Source organism: Salmo salar, chromosome ssa13, assembly GCF_905237065.1.
Source record: "Salmo salar chromosome ssa13, Ssal_v3.1, whole genome shotgun sequence".
NCBI classification, from domain to species: domain Eukaryota; kingdom Metazoa; phylum Chordata; class Actinopteri; order Salmoniformes; family Salmonidae; genus Salmo; species Salmo salar.
This window is the reverse complement of record NC_059454.1, coordinates 90,280,297-90,302,257: the sequence shown is the minus strand read 5'-3', so window position 1 is coordinate 90,302,257 and position 21,961 is coordinate 90,280,297. Positions and strand designations below refer to the sequence as shown.

The following is a 21,961-nucleotide window of genomic DNA, read 5'->3' as shown; positions in this document are numbered from 1 at the left end:
ACTGCTGATCTGGGTGGAACAGTGATTTCTGAGTATAGAGGGGGAAATTGACTAGGATCCATCACTCAGACAGCAGTTCATCCACACACGTGTCATTCTATGCTGTTGATATGTGAGCTGCAGAGACACACTTACTTTGATGGTCTTGCTACATGCTGAGTTTGCAAGGTACCTTATTAACTCTAATGGTATGTGAGAGGTTTAGAATGTTATAAAGGGGGAAAGACAAGGCACTTGAGGTTAAGAATGTTATAAAAGGGGGAAAGACAAGGCACTTGAGGTTAAGAATGTTATAAAAGTGGAAAGACAAGGCACTTGAGGTTAAGAATGTTATAAAAGGGGAAAGACTAGGCACTTGAGGTTAAGAATGTTATAAAGGGGAAAGACAAGGCACTTGAGGTTAAGAATGTTTTTTTTCCTGAAAAATATTCGAAGTATTCCAGTACTAGCCAGCTGTGTGGCTGTGGTGAGAAAGTGATGTCTCTCTCTCTCAGATTGGCTATGTGTCTTATTTACATGGGGGTAGAGTGTCACAGGACTCTATGAGCCTTAGAGAGGGCCACAGTGCAGAGCCAATCACACTGGGCCAGCTCGGCATAACACTAATACAACGTTACAACAACGCTGATACAATATAGAAATAATGCTGGTTCTAAGTTTATAAAACACTGATCCATCACCTTTACACTGTTACATTATTTAAACAAAGTTTTAACGCAGTACAGGATTCTACCAATAATGATGGAAAAAGGTTACAATCATGTATAAAATTATTTAAGTTACCACAGAGGTTTAGAATGTTATAAAAAGGGAAAAACTAGGTATTTGAGGTTTAGAATGTTATAAAGAGGGAAAGACTAGGCGTTTCAGGTTTAGACTGTTATAAAGAGGGAAAAACTAGGTATTTGAGGTTTAGAATGTTATAAAGGGGGAAAGACTAGGCGTTTCAGGTTTAGACTGTTATAAAGGGGGAAAAACTAGGTATTTGAGGTTTAGAATGTTATACAGGGGGAAAGACTAGGCGTTTCAGGTTTAGACTGTTATAAAGAGGGAAAAACTAGGTATTTGAGGTTTAGAATGTTATAAAGAGGGAAAGACTAGGTATTTGAGGTTTAGAATGTTATAAAGGGGGAAAGACTAGGCGTTTCAGGATTAGAATGTTATAAAGAGGGAAAAACTAGGCATTTGAGGTTTAGAATGTTATAAAGGGGGAAAGACTAGGCGTTTCAGGATTAGAATGTTATAAAGAGGGAAAAACTAGGCATTTGAGGTTTAGAATGTTATAAAGAGGGGAAAAACTAGGCATTTGAGGTTTAGAATGTTATAAAGGGGGAAAGACTAGGCGTTTCAGGTTTAGAATGTTATAAAGAGGGAAAGACTAGGCATTTGAGGTTTAGAATGTTATAAAGGGGGAGAGACTAGGCGTTTCAGGTTTAGAATGTTATAAAGAGGGAAAGACTAGGCGTTTGAGGTTTAGAATGTTATAAAGGGGGAAAGACTAGGCGTTTCAGGTTTAGAATGTTATAAAGGGGGAAAGACTAGGCGTGTGTGAGGTACAGGATTAGGGTCCCGCTCCACTCCATCATTTCTGGCTGAACTGTGCTGAACAAAGAGCGGATTACTTCTAACAGAGCCTTGGCTCCAGTTCAGTCAACTCCAACAGACAGGCTCCAATAAGGACGCTGCTATTAGCTATGATAATCCCTTGCCTCTTACCAGCTACCAAAGCATCATTCATCAGTAAAAAAAACACCAATACTAAAGAGACGGCCACACACAGACATCATTTCAGAAGAGATTTTTATTTGGAAATGTCAGTGAACAGAGAATAAACAAAAACCATAAAGAAATAAACAGCGATATAAATTTTAGCATATAAAATAAGAGTGTAACAGGGAGAAGCGCTAAGCATTTTAATACGGAGGATAATACAATAGAATAAAAAGGATTAGAAGACACACATTTATATTCATATGAGCAAGGGTGGCATTCCAGTAGCATAAACAATTGATCAAAATCACAAACACAGGAGGTGCAGGGAAATGGAATCACACTTTAAAAGGCATGTAGGTGTTGTGTGTTAAGATTTAAAGTTTGGTGTGACCAAAGAAAGAAAGTGATACAGAGAAAACACCAAAATATGTACGAAAAATTTCACAAGCCACTAACTACGACTGTCTTTTGAAAGTTTTAGTTTTATTTACAGCTTGGTAGAGTCAATTTGCTCAACTCTTAGTCACTACACCAATACATTTCATATGAATCACTTCTTTTTTTTCTTCTCTTTTTTCATCAGATTTTTTCCCTGAAAAATATTCAAAACATTCCAGTACTAGCCAGCTGTGTGGCTGTGGTGAGAGAGTGATGTCTCTCTCTCAGATTGGCTGTGTCTTATTTACATGGGGGCAGAGTGTCAGTGCAGCTGAGGATTTGGCAGGGTAAAGAATGGGCTGGAAACATTCTATGTGCCCCAGACTGCTTCTAAGAGAGGAGAGGGAGGTGGTCTCTGTCCATGGTCCTGATATTGCCCTGGACTCACAACAAGGCTTCTACAGAGGCTCCTGTAAACTGTCCATTACAGAACGTCCTACAGTGCCTGGAGTTGTAGTGTACTGAACCTGTGGTCTAGGCTGAAGAAGTGATTAGAGCACATTTACAGGCTGTCATAGCCGGAGAGATACTGTACATGTGGCAAGAGGACAGAGACTGTCCACCCTTTCCCCTCTTTATGCCTTTACCACACACCCAAACCTGGGGTCACAGGACTCTGTCTAACCCTAACACTAACCCTAACCCACAACCCTGGGGTCGTGGTCACAGGACTCTGTCTATGAGCCTTAGAGAGGGCCACAGTGCAGAGCCAATCACACTGGGCCAGCTCGGCATAACCCTAATACAACGTTACAACAACGCTGATACAATATCGAAATAATGCTGGTTCTAAGTTTATAAAACACTGATCCATCACCTTTACACTGTTACATTATTTAAACAAAAGTTTTAACGCAGTACAGGATTCTACCAATAATGATGGAAAAAGGTTACAATCGTGGATAAATGATCTAAGTTACCACAGAATCCTGCTTGGACAAGATTTTAAAAAGCAGCTGGATATACATTGATGGTGACCATTATAAGTAACACAAAATCAGAATCTGTTCGTATGCTTACTGGTCGTATAACTACAATGAACCTTACATTTTAAAATGTTAATGCCACGGTATGCATTCTCACATTAAATTTGTATTTTTGTGACGAAGTTGAGCTAGCCTCTTTCTTCAAATGTATATTAGTGTAGGCTTATCTTCAGTGGTTCTTCATCTTTAGGATGAATCATGCAACACGTCTTGTCTACTTCATTCCTTAAAGAGCTAAAGCAAGTTCTCTAAATAAACAAGAAGGTAGTGTAATTCATGTCATCATAAGAAGCAACTACTTGGCATTTTAGAGAAACATTAAAAGTTTCAATGAAAACAAACAATCAGATGTTTTTTTCTTTAGAATGCTATAATGCAGAGCTAGATCACATTATGAATTCCAGGTACCTGAAATCCATCTGAATCCAAAATACATCTCATGCCCTCTTCTTTTCTCTGCTCTTCCTCCCCCTACCACCCCACATACACCACAAACCAATAACCTCTGCTGAAGTGAGCTGTGATGACCATAGGAGTAAGAAGTACAGCAATAGCCCACTACCAACATTTTGACATATGCTCACTACATCCACAACGCTGGGACTATCAGATTGAACTATCAGATTGAATGGCATAAGAAAAAGAAAGATCAAGGCTTCTATTGAGGGAGGATGCTCTGCAGTATGGGGGTAAAGGGTCTTGGTGTCGTGGCGATTGGGTTTGGTGTTAGTTTGGCTTACTTCTTGTCCTTCTTGGTGGACTTCTTCTTACTGGCGGGGGTCTGGGCAGCGTTGTGGATATCGACCTGGGGCATGGCCTGTGGCGGGCCCTGCAGGGCCTGCTGGGGCATCATCTGCTGGGGGTTGGCTGTCAGGGTGGCCGTGCTGCCGGGGATGTAGACATTCTGGCGGTAGTCGGGCACATGCTGCATGGGGAACTGGGCGTTGTAGCGGGGGCCAAGGGTCGCAGTCGCCTCGCTCACCTCTGAGAGAGAGACGGGAGGGAGGGAGAAAGGGTTATAGCTGGGTGTGTTGTGCTGCTGTGAAGAGAGAGTGACTCGTAACTCACTGAGAGTCATTGCTGCACTGCATTGCAGCTCCAGCTCAGCACTCTGTTCTGAGCCAGCCAGCCCCTCCCCTCCCCACAACATATAGAACCTCCGCTCTCTCACACAGAGAGCAGATGTAAATAACTTCAAACAGCACAATCAGATATAATCAAATATCATTTAGAATTGAGGATTAGCTACACTGACTAATCACACAGTAATAGAGAGAGAGGCAGTGCACAGGTTTCTGAGTGACTGCAGCTGGGAAGCATTGAAACAAAGAGCTCTGTGTCCCATAGCCCTCTGTGTTGCTTCATTCATACACAGGGACTGTAGAGAATCACACTGTGCTCTACACATGTGTAATTGGCACATGTGTAATTGGCAGCATTTCTCTCAGTGTGTCCTAATGGAGGCAAACACAGGAAGGATGTGTTGTTTCCTTATCAACTGACATGTAACAAAGTCGTATGCACTTAGAATCTAGTGCCTGAGATGTTGCTCTCCAACAGGGCTCTCTCTGTAGCTCTACCCAGTGGCAGAGAGATCTCTATCTCACCATCTGTATGCAGTGTCAGTCCTCAGAGGAGAACAGAGATACTTCAGTGTTCTCTCTCTCTCTCTCTCTCTCTGTCTCTCTCTCCATCTTGCGCTCTCTCTCTCTCTCTCTCTCTCTCTCTCTCTCGTTCTTTTGGAATTTGAGAGTTTGTTGTGGAGGGCTCTGTCCTACATTTTCTTGATTCTGTCCTTGGTCTTTTCTTTCAATTTTTGTTTTCTGTGGTGGAGGGTTAATGCACTATTTGTTTTAGCGGTATCCACAGGTTTTTTCAAAGTTAGGGTGGAAGAGGACAGAGTTTTAGTTTCCTGGGGTTTGGAAGGTGTGGTGTGTGCGATGGCTTCTCAGCTTAGTGCGGAGCAGGGGCGGAAATCCCGGGGGGGACGGGGGGGACACAACCCCCCCATCCTGGGAAAAATATGATTTGTCCCCCCCAATATATCACTGAAACATAACTATGTGATTTAAATAATATTAATAATACGCAATGAAAGCAATTGTGCTGATTATAGACACTTAATAGCGCGTTTTTAAGTTTCAAAAGGTTGCGACCCCCCCGCCCTTTGCCTCACAATGGTTTGATCCACTGCCAGTTCCTTAGTTTGCACGTAACTGCCGTGAGGTTCATCCAGTCAATCGCGCACACACACACTAGCTGAATATGCAGAGCTAGCGCAGAAAAATTAACTATTAAGCTAGCTAGTACCTATTCCATTTATGTGGCGTCGTCAAAGATGGAATCAGCATGCAGATGATGTAAGTTAGTGCTTCAAAGTCCCTGTGATAAGGTTAGCGATAAACTGAAGTCCAAACTGAACAGAACTACACTCTCTTCTACCATTGTCTTAAATATATTTAATGGTCTCGTTGCAAAAGCTAAATTGTCGCAAGGGAACTTTATTTATTTATTTTATTTCACCTTTATTTAACCCGGGTAGCAAAGATTATAGCAAACACCACTGAAACTGAATTGGTGCTCGTTAGCTTTGCAAATTCAGCTATTGTTGGAAGCCAGACAATATGAAACAAACTATTAAAATTACAAAAGGTTGCAGCATATGACGTGTTAATGGTGAACTCATACAGCTGTCAACTCTTGTCACTGCAATCCGTTTCACATTTGCTAGCTACCTTTTAGATCGAAGCCCTAGAAAAATGGCAGAAAAATAAAAGACGGACATCAGAGTATTTTTCAATACACCAAAACGCATAGTAAGAACCCTAGTAGCCTAATATCTCAAAGACTAGTTGATAAAATGTTCATAAGAAAGAAATGAAATTCTAATGGAAATGTTTCACAATGATGTCATTAGGCAGAGCAGGCAACAGATGGCACACAGACAGCAGAGTTGGGGACAGATATGCAGGGACAGACTGGCAGAGACAGGGAGTCTCAGGTAAGTTTGTTGAGTCTTTGTTTGGCAACATTATGAAAGGTTCTCAATTTTTTTGACTTGTAAAATAGGAACATAATTGGAAAATGCCATGGATACCCCCACTCTCAACTTAAACTGGTGACTGAACTAAGATTTGTTAAAGGCAATGGTATTGCTGTTGTGATTAGTTGTGTAGTTTTGGGTACCGGTAGTTAGGAGTACGGCAAACACCTTATTTCTTTGGTTCCTCAATATACATTTACCATATTACAATGTAGGCTATGTGTTACAGCACTACTTTTGGTGTCCCCCTCAGGAATTGCTCTTGAGACAATTTCATGTAATTGTCCCCTCCAAAGTGGATATCAGATTTTCGCCCCTGGTGCGGAGGAGAGGCTGTCGTTACGGCATGGTTTCAGGTGTGTTCCTGAGAATGGAGTTAACCTGTTGGGGCTACAGGTTAGCAATGAACCCCGAGTCGGGATTGCTAACAAGGCTGGAAATTCAAAACATCAAAAATCTAATAATTTCAATTTCTCAAACAATCAACTATTTTACACAATTTAAAAGATAAACATCTCCTTAATCTAACCACATTGTTCGATTTTCAAAGAGGCTTTACGGCAAAAGCATAAAGTTAGATTATGTTAGGACAGTACACAGCCACAAAAGTACAAACATCCATTTTCAATTCAAGGTCAGGCGTCACCAAAAGCAGAAACCAGCTAGAATTATGCACTAACCTTTGTCAATCTCCATCAGATGACACTCCTAGGACATTATGTTATACAATACATGCATTTTTTGTTCCATCAAGTTCATATTTATATCCAAAAACAGCATTTTACAGTAGCGTGAAATTCAGATTTTTTCTTCTCTGAAATGCTTCCGGTGAACATAACAAAATTACTATTCAAAGAATTGTCATTCAAAGAATATTGTCATTCAAAGAATAATATATTATCATCTCGTAATTGCTACCGAATGGCCAGATCTCAAAATAACTTTACTGGGAAATCACATTTTGCAATAAACGGGGTGCTATGCTAAGAACAATAAGCTATGCTATACAGTTAGCATCATCTAATATCGATAATAACATTGTAAATATCCCCTTACCTTTGATTATCTCCATCAGAAGGCACTGCCAGGAATCCCAGGTCCGGAACAAATGTGGTTTCTTTTGACAAATAACACCAAGTAGTTAGCGTTCATTATGCTCCCACAAAACGTGGTGGGGGGTTGTAAAATCACGCCGAAAAGCTAAAAAAACCTAGTAAATAATCTATTTACGTTCGTTCAAACATGTCAAACGTTGTTTAGCATTAATCTTTTGGTCCATTTTTAACGTTAAACATCAGTAATATTTTCACACAACCTATCCTATGTCTAGATAAACAATAATGACAAACTCACGCTTCTCAGATTTATGCGCAGGCGCAAAAAAATGAAGTGACGACATGTCAACTTCCTTGCATTCTAATTTGCTCTCTGTTTATCATAGATGCTTCAAACAACTTTATAAAGATCGTTGACATCTAGTGGAAGCCGTAGGTGTTGCGAAATGAATCCTTTCTCACTATGGTATCTATAAAACAATGACACTAAATAGTACAGTCACAAAATTCAATTTTTTTAAAATCTATTTTTCACAGGTTTTTGCCTGCAATATGAGTTTTGTTATACTTACAGACACCATTCAAACTGTTTTAGAAAATTCAGAGTGTTTTCTATCCGAATGTGTTAATAATATGCATATCCTAGCTTCTGAGTTGGTGTAGGAGGCAGTTAAAAATGGGCACATATTTTTTTCAAAATTTCTCAATACTGCCCCCGAGCCCCAACAGGTTTAAGGTGGAAAAGGTTCTGCTCGCGGTCGGTGAACAGGTAGGAGCTGAATTTATACATTCCACTTCCAGAATGAACAAAGCTGTGGTTGTGTTCAAGAAAAGAGCAAATTTGGTTGGTAGGCTCATTGCTAGTGGAATATTGGTACGGGGTGTGTTGGTGCCAATTTCGCCAATTTCGCCTCTTTTTACCCCTTCGACCAGGGTGATAGTTGCAAATTTGCCTCCGTTTATTACGGATGATCAAATCATCCATAATAAACGGATGGGTTCTACGCAGGGTTTGTCAGCACAGTTAGTCTATGGGGGTTTTGAGTGTGGGGATTTGGGGCATAAGAGCTTTGCGTGCCCACATAAAGGCTGTAGATAAGGTGAGGGTACAAGCGCCAGTGGGGGAAATCGAGGTCAACGTGCAGGGGGCAATGAGATGCAGGCAGCAGAGGCTGGGTCTAGTCATGCCAGTGGTGGTGGTGTAGATGAGGCTGAGCCTAGTCAGGCTAGAGATGGTAGTCTAGATGAGGCTGAGCCTAGTCAGGCTAGAGATGGTGACGTAGCTGAGGCTCAGCTTTGTCATGCTATGGATGGTGGTGTAGATGAGGCTGGGCCCAGTCAGGTTATGGATGGTGGTGTAGATGAGGCTGGTCTAGTCAGGTTATGCTAGTGGATGAGGAGAGTATAGTGGTGAAGTGTAAGAGACTAGGGGGATGAGGGTGTCACGTGGAAAAGGAAAAAGGGGGAGAAGAAAGAAGTTGGGAGGGGAGAGGCTGGTGTGGTCCAAGACACCAAGGAACCTTTGCCTGGTGCTCAGGGGGAGGCCCTGACCAGAGAGGAAGGGCAAGTGGTCAGGATGGGAGATGGAGATGAGGAGGAGGAGGAAAGTGAGTCTGAGGAAGAGGATGACGAGGCTTTTTTTCAGGCTCCTCCTCAATGGGTCCGGAGCTGACAGCCAGTCAAGCAGAGGGGTCAAAGTATACGGTGAAGGAACTGACAAGGTTCCTGAATGAGACCAAGGGGGAAAAAGTTCATCTTGAGGCTTTTTCTTCTGATTCGAGAAAGTTTGTAAGATCAGTACAACATGCTATGAAAAAAGAGGGGCATGGTGTCCTCTCACCCAGGAAACGGTTTAGGTTGAGGAAGTGGGTCACAACAGTACATAAGGTCTACCTTCAGACACTGTTTAGATTAATAGTTTCTTTCTGGCACTGTGGCTTTTTGAGCTTTGCTATTGGTCTCTTTCTCTGCTGGCTTTTCTCCCACTTCTTATGGAGACTCTTTGGGTAGGCTTGCTTAATATAAATGGCACCAGAGATGCGGGAAAGAGGAGTGTGCTGGGTGAATATGTAAAACAAAAAAAGGTACAGGTGTTGTATCTGCAGGAGATGCATAGTGATGTGGTGAATGAAGTCAATTTGGGGATCTGGTGGAAAGGGGCAAGTGTGTTGAGCCATGGGACAAATTTTAGTGCAGGGGTGACAGTCCTTTTTGTACCGGGTCTGTCTGTAAAAATTTGCCCCTCAGAGGAGGTGTGTAGGGGTAGGCTGCTTGTTGTAAAAGCAGAAATTAACAACATGGGTTTTGTCTTTATAAATGTGTATGCGCCTAACACAGGGAGAGAGAGGGGGGTTCTCTTTGGGTGTCTTAGACAGGAACTCTCACAGGTAGCGCCTGAGGAAACGCTGGTGGTCGGCGGGGACTGGAACTGTACAATGGATTTTATGAAAGACAGATATGGGGAAGAGCCTCATTTAGGGTCAGTGGGAGTGTTAAGTGCCATCCTTAATCAGTTCGACCTAGTGGATGTTTGTAGAACTAAACATCCTGACAAAAGACAGTATGCATGGGTGAAGGTATTTGGGGCAAGGGTGAGTGCAGCCCGACTTGATCGTTTTTACATGTCCAGGAATCAGAGCAATAGGCTGTTGGGTGCTACCATTCTCCCGATGGGTTTTTCGGATCACCACATAACCATGGCTCGGATGTCTATTTCACCAGGGCCTCGGCATTCATCCTATTGGAAGTTAATGTAAAGCTCTTACAAGATGCCACTTTTTGCTCAGGTTTGCAGATTTTTTGGGAAAGGTGGAGGCAGAAAAGAGAGGAGTATGAGTCTCTGAATCAATGGTGGGAAGTGGGGAAAGTTAATTTGGCTGATCTGTCAACAGTATACAGCTTTCTCATCCTCAGAGGCTAGGAGAGTATTGGGGGAACTCGAGCATCGTATTAGTGAGATGGAGATAGAGATGGTGGGGCAAGGCAATGTAGGCCTCCAGGCTAATTTAGCTGAATTATGTAGAGACCTGGGCAGTTTTTTCCAGGTTAAAGCAAAGGGAGCACTTGTAAGAGCAAGGTTCTCCATGCTCAAAGAGATGGAAGCTCCCAGCTCTTTCTTCTTAGGTTTGGAAAAACAGAGCAGTGAAGCCAAGGGTATGCATTGTCTACGGCTGTCTGATGGGTGGGTGACCTCTGTGGTGGGGGAGATGCGGGAGCGGACTGTGGAGTTGTATATTGAGTTGTATAGGGCAGAACTGTGTGATCCTATGTTTGCTCAGGTCTTGTTTGCAGAACTCCCTAAGCTCTCTCTGGCACAGAGGGATGAAATGGACATTCCTCTGTTGTCCCATGAACTGGCAGAGGCCGTAACCCAGATGTCCTCTGGCCGTGCACCGGGGGTCGATGGATTCCCAGTGGAGTTTTCTAAAAGATTCTGGGGAATAATTGGACTGGACTTCTTTTGCGTGTTGCGTGAATGCGTCGGGGTATCAGAGTTGCCGATGAGCTGCCGTCGGGCGGCTCTGACTCTCCTGCCCAAAAAAGGGGGCTTGTGTGAACTTAAAGAACTGGAGGCCTGTGGCGTTGCTCTGTGCGGACTACAAGATATTTGCCAAGGTCCTCTCTAACAGAATGAAGTCCCATCTGGATTCTATAGTACACAAGGACCAAACATATTGTGTACCGGGACGGTCAATCACGGCCAACTTGTTCTTAATCAGGGACATGTTGGACATGTTGAGAGGTTCTAACGTGAACTTTGGACTGGTCTCTTTAGATCAAGAGAAGGCTTTTGATAGAGTGGACCATGAGTATCTGTTTAATGTGATGTCTGTTTTGGGGTTTGGGAAAAGTTTTTTGACCAGTGTGAAGATGTTGTATGCTGGGGCGTCATGTATGGACAAGTTGGGGAGGGGGGCTCTTGTAGGCCAGTCTGGATGAGACGGGGCATTAGACAAGGATGCCCTCTATCCGGCCGTTATATACACTAGCCATTGAGCCTTTTTTTGTAGGAGAATGCAGGGAGTGTGCTGGACAGGCATGGGTGTGTTGACAGGCATAGCTGTGTCAGCATATGCAGATGATGTTTCTGTGACGGTCAGGGATGGTCAGGATATGCAGGCACTAGATATTAGTTTGAAGGTGTACAAGGGAGCTTCATCAGCTAAGGCAAATTGGGGCAAGAGCAAAGCTCTGTTATGTTGGGCATGGGGGGATAGGGCCCCTTCTCTGCTTCCAGGGGGTTTGTAGTGGGGTTGTGAAGGGCTTAAAATGTTGGGGGTATACCTGGGCTCGGAGAGATGGAAAGGGCTGTCACAGGCAGTGGTGTCAAGACTGGCCAGGTGGAGGTGGCTCCTGTCCCAAGTGTCATATAGAGGGAGGGTGCTTATAATCAACAACCTGGTGGCATCTTCCCTTTGGCATAAACTGGCATCCTGGCACAACAAACAGGAATAATGTCTCTTAGGCTGCTCGAGAGATTCCTGGAGGAGGTCCAGGATGCACTGTCTGAGCCGGTAAGTGGGGGTGTTTGAGCAGCCAAAGGGGGAGGAGCTATCAGTGTTTCCACCACTGCAGGTGATGGCAGAGACTGGGGACAGGCAAGGGGGTCTGGAGGACTTGTTAGATCTTAACACTCTGAGCCTGGGGGAGTTTGAAGGGGTGGGAGGTAAAGCCATCTACAACCTCTGCATTAAGGTAAGGAACATTAGGAGACTAACAGGAGTGAAGGCACATCAGTGGCAGGGGCTGTGTGGGGCTGAGAGTATGGTGGATTTTAGATGGAGAGGGCTCTACAAACCCCCAGTACCAAAGAGGTTAGGGGACCTCCAGTGGAGGGTTCGACATGGAGCCCTGGCCACTAATAGCTGGTTGGCACAGATTGAACCGGGAGTCGGGCAGGGGTGTACTTTCTGTGTTATGAGAAAAACTGTGATTCATGTGTTTTCTGTGTGCGCCAGGTTAATGCCATTAACCTCACTAGGGTAGGGGGCACTATTTTCACCTCCGGATGAAAAGCGTGCCCAAAGTAAACTGCCTGCTACTCAGGCCTAGAAGCTAGGATATGCATATAATTAGTAGATATGGATATAAAACACTCCAAAGTTTCTAAAACTGTTAAAATAATGTCTGTGAGTATAACAGAACTGAAATGACAGGTGAAAACTTGAGGAAAATCCATCCAGGAAGTACCATTATTTTGAAATAATTTGTTTTTCCAATGAAAGCCTATCCACCATTTAAAGGGATAGGACCCAGATTCTGTTCCCTATGGCTTCCACTAGTTGTGAACCGTCTTTAGACATTGTTTCAGGCTTTTATTCTGAAAAATGAGGGAGAATGACAACTTTGAGTGAGTGGATAGTGGGATGTCCCCAGAGCTGTTTCCTGCGCACGACCGAGAGCGCGCCTTTCTTGTTTTTCTTTTATATTTTGACGACGCTATTGTCCGGTTGAAATATTATCGATTATTTAGGCTAAAAACAACCTGAGGATTGATAATAAACATCGTTTGACATGTTTGTACAAACTTTACGGATACTATTTGGAATTTTCGTCTGCCTGTTGTGACCACATTTGAGCCATTGGATTACTGAACAAAACGCGCCAACAAAATTGAGGTTTTTGGATATAAAGAGGGACTTTATCGAACAAAACAAACATTTATTGTGTAACTGGGAGTCTTGTGAGTGCAACCATATGAAGATCATCAAAGGTAAGTGATTAATTTTATTGCTATTTCTGACTTTTGTGACTAATTTACTTGGCTGGTAACTGTATGTAATGTTTTGTGTGCTGAGCGCTGTCCTCAGATAATTGCATGGTTTGCTTTCGCCGTAAAGCCTTTTTGAAATCTGACATGGCGGCTGGATTAACAACAAGTTAAGCTTTATTTTTGATGTATTACACTTGTGATTTCATGAAAGTTAAATATTTATAGTAATTTAATTTGAATTTGGTGCTCTGCAATTTCACGGGTTGTTGGCCTGGTGGGACGCTACCATCCCTCACCCCCTAGAGAGGTTAATGTCTCTGTTGAAATGTCTGTGAGAGGTTGGGGGTGGTTTTTACTGTTGGGGTGTTCATAATGGGGTATAGGTATTCAAATAAAGAAAAGGCCAAATGTGTTTTGTTGAATTTTCTGTTTGCTCAGGCAAAGTTGGCTATTTGGCTAACAAGGAGGAACAGGGTCGAAGGTGGAGGGATAACAGACCCTTTACTATTATTTAATGGGATGGTGGTGAGGTTTTAATGACATAAGAATGTTTCATTAAAGAAAGACAAAGTCTCTCTCTCTCTCGTATATTGAGGTAACATTGTGAGGTAGCTAAAGACAGAGAAGGCAAGGGGATTTCTGGGAGATGTAGGCAGCAGACTAACCATTGGCAGCAGCCATCAGAGCCTGGATCTGCTCAGCCTCGGTGGGGGGGTTGGGCCAGGGTCCTGTTCCAGGTACGACACCACCTGCCCCCTCAGGATGGGGGCCAGCTCTGGAGGAGAGGAAGGGGAGGAGTTAGTATAACAGATACACACAAATCTCTCTCATCCACTGTGTCTCGCACTCTCTCATGAACACACACACTCTCATTTAATGTGAACCTCTCTCTCTCGCTCGCTCTTTCACACAGACACAAAATAGAGGACACTCTCTTCCCATCATGGTTGTCAGCATGGCAACACTCAGCCTCCAGCAGCCATTTTGAGTGAGCAGTGCTCCCGGAGCATCACAGAGCACAGACAATATGGAGGCTGGGAGAAGACATTAGAGCAGGACGTGCTATAGATGTTATTAGGTAGCACAGATCCACAATACGCAAGCTGACACACACACACTCAAACACACAGAGTAAGGACTAACTGAGCTGTTTGGATGCTGCCCGGATGCTATGTGTCTTGTACACATGCTGTGTGTTACTGTGTGGGTGGGAGAGTGAGAGACAGAGAGAGAAAGGAAAAAAGAGGGGGACGACGAGAGAATGTGTGCATGTTTTTATATTGTAGAGTGGCTGAAGATGATCAGATATTATATGGTTCTTCTCAATCCCTTAATTTACCCATCAAATATGTTCAAATTTTAAATGCAGGATTGGGGAGATATGTTGAATTTAGTTTGCTGGGTTCATTACAGCCATAGGGGAGTCAGTAACACACACACGCTAGCATAACCACATACACTCACACACAAACAGACAGATAGACAGAGACAGACCGACAGAACCACAGGAACATGTACATTTACACTACGAATAAAAGGAAAAACTACACAGTTCAGCGAAGCCTACAAACCCAAAGTATAAAACAAAAGACTACGGAACAGTGCTGAGCTAAGCACATCTACAAACACCACAAAGCCTCGACCCATTTCAGATACACAGGTTAGACCGCAAGAGCATGTACAGATTATCACACACTCAAAAGCCAGAAGCCAGGCTTGACTACACACAGCTGCACCAAGCCTACAGCCAGTCAGACAGCATCACGTAGAAGACCAGGAGGCCACCTTGCACACTCAGCACAGCTCACTCTGCTCTACCTACTCCACTCTACCTCGCCTTCCCGTACGGTGTCCATCTCTGCTGGGTGCTGGTGCTGTACCTGTATGTGCTGAAACACAGACAGGGGAAACAGTTCTGGCCGTCACTCCTTCAGCCCCATGCAATCAGATGGACTCCTTCATTAGCCAACAAGGTTCCTTTTCAGTTTCTAGAAAAGGAACTACAATACAATGGTGTGTCACATTCTATTTTGTGCCGCCACAAAATAGAAATTGCGCAATGACTATTTACAAGTCATTGTCCATATGTTAAGGAATCTACTGTCTCACTTTCTTTGAATGATACAGTATACAATCAGTGGCTAATAACTCCAAGACACTCAGATGCTCAATATTTGCTCCACCAATAGAGCCACAACCTGTTAATCAAGATGCATCAGATAATCCAAGCATCTTCTACAAAAGCAAATGAGGCAGCAAGTCACATTACTGTCTGAAATGACAATACAGTGTGAAAGACATTGCTAATCTAAAGCAGGCTTTATACTCACAACACTACCACAACCAGAGGGCTGCCCCTACCTCTACTCTGGTATACTTCTAACCTCACCCACACAACAGACATCCGATCTCTATTGATTGATTTCTTCTGGAAGCACACTGACAACTAAACAATCATCACACTGTCTATAAATCACTTCTACTCCAACTACTACCGAAGGACTCACAACTTCTATCACAACTACCATATAACAACCATTAGATGACCCGTTACTCAGTGTTATTGGATCTGTGTGGAGAGTAGTGGGGCACCAATGTGTACTTTCTGTTCAAACACACATCTGCCTTAAGTCTTCATGTCTTTCAATGGAACACATATCTTAGGCACAAATTGTTCATTCACATTGTGGAAATTAAATTCAATTGTGAATGCGTATAGGAATGAGGGACGTGTGTGTGTGTGTGTGTGTGTGTGTGTGTGTGTGTGTGTGTGTGTGTGTGTGTGTGTGTGTGTGTGTGTGTGTGTGTGTGTGTGTGTGTGTGTGTGTGTGTGATGTATATATTCAAAGAAGCTGAACACCTACCCACTGGGTCCAGGTCTCTGTCCCTGCTGGTTTAAGCGCCAGTCATTGTTGGGTGGATTTTGCTGGAGAGAGAGGAGATACTGTTACAAAATGCCACTGATGGCATGTCATCTTCAGTCATCAGCACTGGAAGCCATTTTGTCCTTCAGTGGGCCAAGAAGAGAGAAGATGTCACATGGGGATAGAAGACAAGAGGGAAAGAGACAGTGCTAGAGAGAGCGATAGAGAAAGCAGTGTGAGAGAACGTGTGAATTATTGAACTATTTTGCCAGTGATGTGCTTGAGCGAGTCCGCTGAGAGGAAGGATCAAACATACTCCTGTTACAAGCAACTTCAAAACAAGCTTAATAATGCTAAATATTTAACCACAGTTCTCCCAATGTATTGACAAAGGAGCTTTCCACTCAAGCTATATCTGCTATAGATGAGGGAATATCTCATTCCAAACCCTGGATCATTAGCCAAAGCCAGGCTGAGAGAGAGAGACACTGTATATATACATAATATTTTACTCTTTTGGAACTTTTGTGAGTTTAATGTTTACTCTTCATTTTTATTGTTTATTTCACTATTGTTTATTATCTACTCCACTTGCTTTGCAAATGTTAACATATGTTTCCCATGCCAATAAAGCCCCTTGAATTGAACTGAGAGCGAGAGAGAGGAGAGAGAGAGAGAGAGAGAGAGAGAGAGAGAGAGAGAGAGAGAGAGTCAGTCAGTCAGTCAGTCAGTCAGTCAGTAATCTGCAGCCCTGCCCTGCCCCACTGATCCTCTAAACCCTGGGCTGGATTACACAGACAGAGCCCTGCCAGGCCTGCAGCCTAGAGAAGCCCTATGCAGGCCTGTAATACTCTCATACACTGGAATACTCTCTATGAATGGGTGATGTGCCATGCAGGAGTAATTACTGTACTTTCATATGAAGCAACAAGGAATCATGAAGTTCAATAAACAGATATGCTCAGCAATATATGACAAATATAGTTCTGATTAAAAGCAGGTCAAATATGTGATAAGTATACAGCAAAAAACAATCCTCTCTATGAAGGTCTATTTCCATTTATTTATGACTGAGGCTTGACTCAGGGAGTTGCCAATTAAAGGGATGAGTCACATAAAAGTCAGACAGAGAGAAAGTCAGGCACTCTGTTTGGTGAGGTCATGAGAGGTGGCTACTGGCTATAGGTTCAATTCAACAACCCCAATCTATTAGCTTTACCTCATTCAATAAGCAGTCAAAGGTCAACAGCTGACCTCGATATCTTCATTATTATGACCCGTACTGCCACATACCTCCACATCCTACTCACCATGTCCCTCCCCATCCCTGTCACTGTGCAAATGAACACATGTTGAGTGAGAACACCCTCAGTGTAATAGCATGTCTAGTACAGAGAGCGTTCCTCCGCAGTCATATGAAATATTCAGTCTCCCCCTGGCAGACAAGAGGATACAACACTGGGATTTAAGCACTTAATCACAAACAAAACATTCTGTACTTCCCTGAGATTTCACAAGTGTCTTTAAATCACTAAGTATTTTCCTGAGAGGTAACCACAAGTGGTTTAACATCTAAACACCCACACACATATACAGATGCACTCTTACGTTTAAGTCTTGACACGGTCTTATCTCATTAGTTTTAGAGAGCCCTCACATAGGCTACATTCCTAGTGTATTTGTTGAAGAGGGTTACACTCAGTGTTCTGGTTCATCATGGGAGCTTTAACAAACACAATGTCTCTGTCACTGCTGGGGGGCCCCCCTCCACATCACGCAGCGACCTGTCCATGTTGAGCTGCAGGTGGAGGTCTTTATGAGAGTAGGAGTGCAGGGCCCGCTTGGGGCCCAGGCCCAACCAAGTCAGGTAGCCTCTGTGTCTCATCCAGCGCATCACCACGCCAATGCTTGTCACCAAACACACAACCGAGACACAGGCCAGATAGCCAATCAGAGCCAGGGTAAGGCCAGAGCCCTGCTGAGCTGGGAGGACGTGTCTACATTTTAGTCATTTAGCAGACACTCTTATCCAGAGCGACTTACACTAGTGAATGCATACATTTGATACATTTTTTCTCCGTACTGGTCCCCCGTGGGAATTGAACCCACAACCCTGGTGTTGCAAACACCATGCTCTACCAACTGAGCCACACGGGACCACATGTCTGCACCCTTCTCAGACACAGTGATATTGACTGGCACACTGGTGGAGAGAGCAGGCTTACCACTGTCCTGCACCAGCACTGAATGTAGCATCTTCCTCCTCAAATCTATGGGCCGTGCGCATGGAAGAGCCCTGCGTCCCTCCCAGAGAGGCTGTAGAAGAGCCAGGCATTGTGCCCACTGTCTGGGTCCCCACACACCACCCTGTTGACCAGGGGCCTCATTTATAAAAATGTTCTTAGATTTATATTTGAACTTAGTCGTAAGATCATTTCAGACGGTGTGCTTACGTTGGATTCATAAAAGATACTGAGCATAAACAACCTTGCTTACGCAGGTTCTAAGAAGTCCATTTGTAACTTATGCACCTGTGATCTGTAAATCTCAAATTAACTTCAAATTGACGACACCTGAACGTGCCTTACAATCCGCAATTTCCCTTTATAGAATGCTAGCACAAATGAGGGTTTAGTCAGGATTAGCCATGGATCAAAAGAGAAAAGCAAACTTTTTGGAAGACGAGATCACGGCGATGGTAGAGGAGATTGAAGACAGGCAACACATATTATTCAGTGGACTAAATAGTGGGTTGACAAACAAAGCCAAACAGGTAGCTTGGGAGTGTGTCGCCACTCGAGTGAACGAGGTGGGGCAGCAAGACAGAACTGTGGCTGATGTGAAAAAGAAAGTGTCTGACCTTAAACTGCAAGGGAAAAAAAGAATATCCCTACATAACCAGCAGGAAAATCACTTACGTCAAGTCTAGACTTTGCGTAGAGATAAGATAATTCCCACGTCAAAGTAAGGTTTTATAAATAACTACTTACACGTGGTTTTCTGCGTAAGTCATACTTAAGATCAAAATAGATCCTAAGTCCATTTTATAAATGAGGCCCCAGGTGTCCTAAACCAGCCCGAGAGGGGTACAGACAGCTGCAGCACACCGTCTGGGGGCGGAGCGGGATAGATCAGGGCAGGTGCGTGGTCATTCTCATCGATCACAAACACATGCATGGTCACAATGGAGCTCTGTACGGTTATCCCCGCCTCCTTAACCTGCACCTGGAACACATTCCCCTGCTCATGGTCGAGGGCACGAATGGCATGCAGGTCGCCGTTCTCAGAGTTTACGTAGACCAAAGAGGACACGGCCGAGCCTTGCACCTCACGATCCAGGATGGAGAAGGAGAGGCGGGCGTTCTGGCCGAGGTCCTGGTCGAACACAGTCACAGTCAGGAGGAGAGCACCATGGGCATTGTTCTCCGCTATATCAACAGAGTAGGAGGACTGGGAGAAGAGGGGGGCATTGTCATTTACACCTGGAAGAGCGACCACAATGGGCTGTAGTGCAGAGCGAGGGGGAGAGCCGGAGTCTGTGGCTGTCATGGTGATGGTGTATTCAGTCACAGCCTCTCGGTCCAAAGGGCCGTCTGTAACCAGGGCATAAATTAAAACCCAGAGGGAATGCGGACGTCAACCTCCCCATTTCTACAAGTGATCAAGGCTATGACAGTGTCTGATTATACGTCCTCCTGGACCATGCATTTATGATTATCTTTGGCTTGTTGTCATTCATGTCATTGATTTTGACTTGAATGTGACAGGAGCCTCCCATGGCGGGGGCCCTGGCATTCACAGTGATGTCATAACTGTCAGCCATTTCATAATCCACCTCTCCTTTCACTCGGATTTCACCCGAAGACAGGTGAAATCCGTACTTACTAAAGAGTTAAGATATATTACTAAAGAGTTAAGATATCTCCCCATTAAGACCAGAATCAGAGCCAGATGCCCTGAGTTTAGTCAATAATGTGCTTGGTGGAGAGTTTTCCATTAAACTAGCTGTTTTCATTAGCTGGTCAAGTACTGGAGCATTGCCATTGACATCTAGTATATTAATAAGAACAGAAGTAGTCCCTGATTTCTCAGGTTGTCTACCATCTACAGCAGCAAGCAGCAGGTGGAATACTGACTGCTTTTCACTGTCCAGAGGTTTCTCCAGTAATAACTCGGGGGATTTCCTGCCATCACTTTTTGATTCAACTTTCAATACGACTGAGGATGAATGTGCGTAATGAGTTGATGTCTACATCTAGATCCGGTGTACTGTCCAAACAAAACCCGGTGCCCGGTACGGTAGCCTCAGATACTTCAAGATAAATCTTTTTTTATGACAAAACGGTGGAATTCCTGAGGGTTTTGAAAAACAATTTGAACAGTAAGAGAACATGGCAAAGTTAATGCACAAAGACGTTCTCTGTCCATAGTTTGTTTGATTACTAAAACTCGCGTTCACGTCAAAATACTTGGCAAAAGATTCAGACACAACTTGTGGGTTTCAGTTCACATGAATTAGTACGCCGAGGCCCAAGTCCTTCACTGTGTCCCGACAAAGGACCTCGGTTTTAAATCCTCCAATACGGAATAAGAAAGTTCAGCGGAAGATGATGCGCTGTATAAAGCGGAGAGGAGAGCCAGAGCACCGGCCATCCCAAGGCCTTTCTTCTTGTCTCCAAAACTCAGATTGTTCAACTCCTCATATCGGGGAAATATCCTATTTTATCATTGAACCACACAGTAACAAAAATAACGCTCCAAGAGCTTCAATAACTTTCAAATATGATAATTTAGAGAAAATAAATAAGAAGTTAACACCGACTCCCTTCCACGCGCAAAGTTCCTTTAGCTTCTGAAGGAACACTTTTTCAGAGGAGGTGCCTGGGTCTCCAAACAAAAGCAGGAAACTCTCCAATTGTAGGACAATATCAGCGGCTCTCATTAGTTTGCCACATCCGCTACACAGCGCGTGCAGGCGAACACACACGCGCAAGTACACACGGACACACACACTCACACACCAAAACGAGTTATGTACACCGAAATAAAAGATGAACAGGTCCAAATAAAAATGAAAGGATGAGGGAGGTAATAATAATAGACAATACAACTTTATCTTCGTTTTCTCTTGGTTTTACGGGAGAAAAAATGTACAAAAGCTTTAATAAATCTGGAGACAAATTCTATGAGTCCTCCCAACTAGAAACCTAAACAATATAGATATTATTATAGAATTGCCACGAAAGTAACAGTTTTCGTCAATTGAGTCATTCAATAAATATTTGAAATTTACGCAAACATATCCGCAACGTAGCCTACCACATTCATCGTCTAATAATGAAATAACATTGCACTGTCCAAATTCCTATGAAAAACTTGAGGGTTGAGTACTGACTGGATGTCTGGTACTTCGTTCAGTCTATGCTCACCTGTTGGCTCTCGAATGTCCACGTACTATCAGGTAAAGATGCGTCAAGCACGTTTATCATTTCCTTAAAGTCAGTGGTGCTGCTGGGCTTAACGAGGGTGAAATCACTGAACTCTGACATTGGAGAGAGATACGACCTGAACGACTGGCTCTGAGACAACATGTCCCCTCCCAGGACCTCCACATACTTAATAGGGCCGTCAGTATTCAGCTGGATCTGCAGGTTTCTGTTGGGATTCTTGTATCCATCAGATTCAGCCCGTCTGATACAGCAACTCGAGCTGCTCCTACTGTTTCTAACGCACTTCACCACTAAGATGACAAAAGTTAACAAAGACAAGACGGACACTGAGGCCAGAGAGATGATCAAATAAAAGGTGGTTTTACTGTTTCTCTTGCTGGGCTCTGTTGTTTTCTGGCGGTATTCCGAGATGGGTTCGTGTAGCCCGTCCTCTAACAGTATATTGACTGTGACTGTGGTGGACTGGACCGGATCCCCATTGTCCTTTATCTCTATAAGCAGCCTCTGAGAGGAGTCATCCTGCTCTGAAACAGCGCGTTTTGTCCTCACCTCACCTGTGTAAAGACTAACACTGAACAGAGACGAGTCTGTGGCCTCCGTCAGCCTATAGGAAATCAAGGCGTTGTGGCCCGAGTCTGCGTCCACTGCCGATATCTTAGTTGCGAGGTGGCCTGCTTTAGCGGACCGGGGCATCTTCTG

The 21,961-nt window shown here is 43.8% G+C and overlaps 2 protein-coding genes across 29 annotated transcripts in view; both read right to left on the bottom strand.

Annotated features, from left to right (window-relative positions):
* Positions 1 to 1,783: 1,783 nt before the first annotated feature.
* LOC106594404 (protocadherin gamma-C5) overlaps positions 1,784 to 21,961 on the bottom strand; it is an 81,729-nt gene continuing 61,551 nt past the window's right edge. For 14 of the 28 annotated variants that reach the window (XM_045692385.1, XM_045692384.1, XM_045692365.1 and 11 more), the window contains exons 2-5: positions 15,813 to 15,874; positions 14,781 to 14,837; positions 13,614 to 13,723; positions 1,784 to 4,121 (exon numbers count right to left, since the gene is read on the bottom strand). In XM_045692385.1, coding sequence (XP_045548341.1) covers positions 3,874 to 4,121; positions 13,614 to 13,723; positions 14,781 to 14,837; positions 15,813 to 15,874 — 477 coding nt within the window. In that variant the 3' untranslated portion in view covers positions 1,784 to 3,873. Of the gene's footprint in view, positions 4,122 to 13,613; positions 13,724 to 14,770; positions 14,838 to 15,812; positions 15,875 to 21,961 lie in introns of all 28 variants that reach the window. The other 14 variants (XM_045692386.1, XM_045692372.1, XM_045692366.1 and 11 more) reach the window with 2 other exon arrangements.
* LOC123726093 (protocadherin gamma-A10-like) lies at positions 16,488 to 21,235 on the bottom strand. Its single transcript, XM_045692397.1, has one exon. It carries the CDS (start codon positions 19,359 to 19,361, stop codon positions 18,846 to 18,848), a length of 516 nt encoding a protein of 171 aa, XP_045548353.1. The 5' UTR covers positions 19,362 to 21,235; the 3' UTR covers positions 16,488 to 18,845.

Excerpts from the sequence above, each read along its gene's own strand:
- LOC123726093 (XM_045692397.1), bottom strand. The coding sequence starts at position 19,361 with ATGACAGCCACAGACTCCGGCTCTCCCCCTCGCTCTGCACTACAGCCC.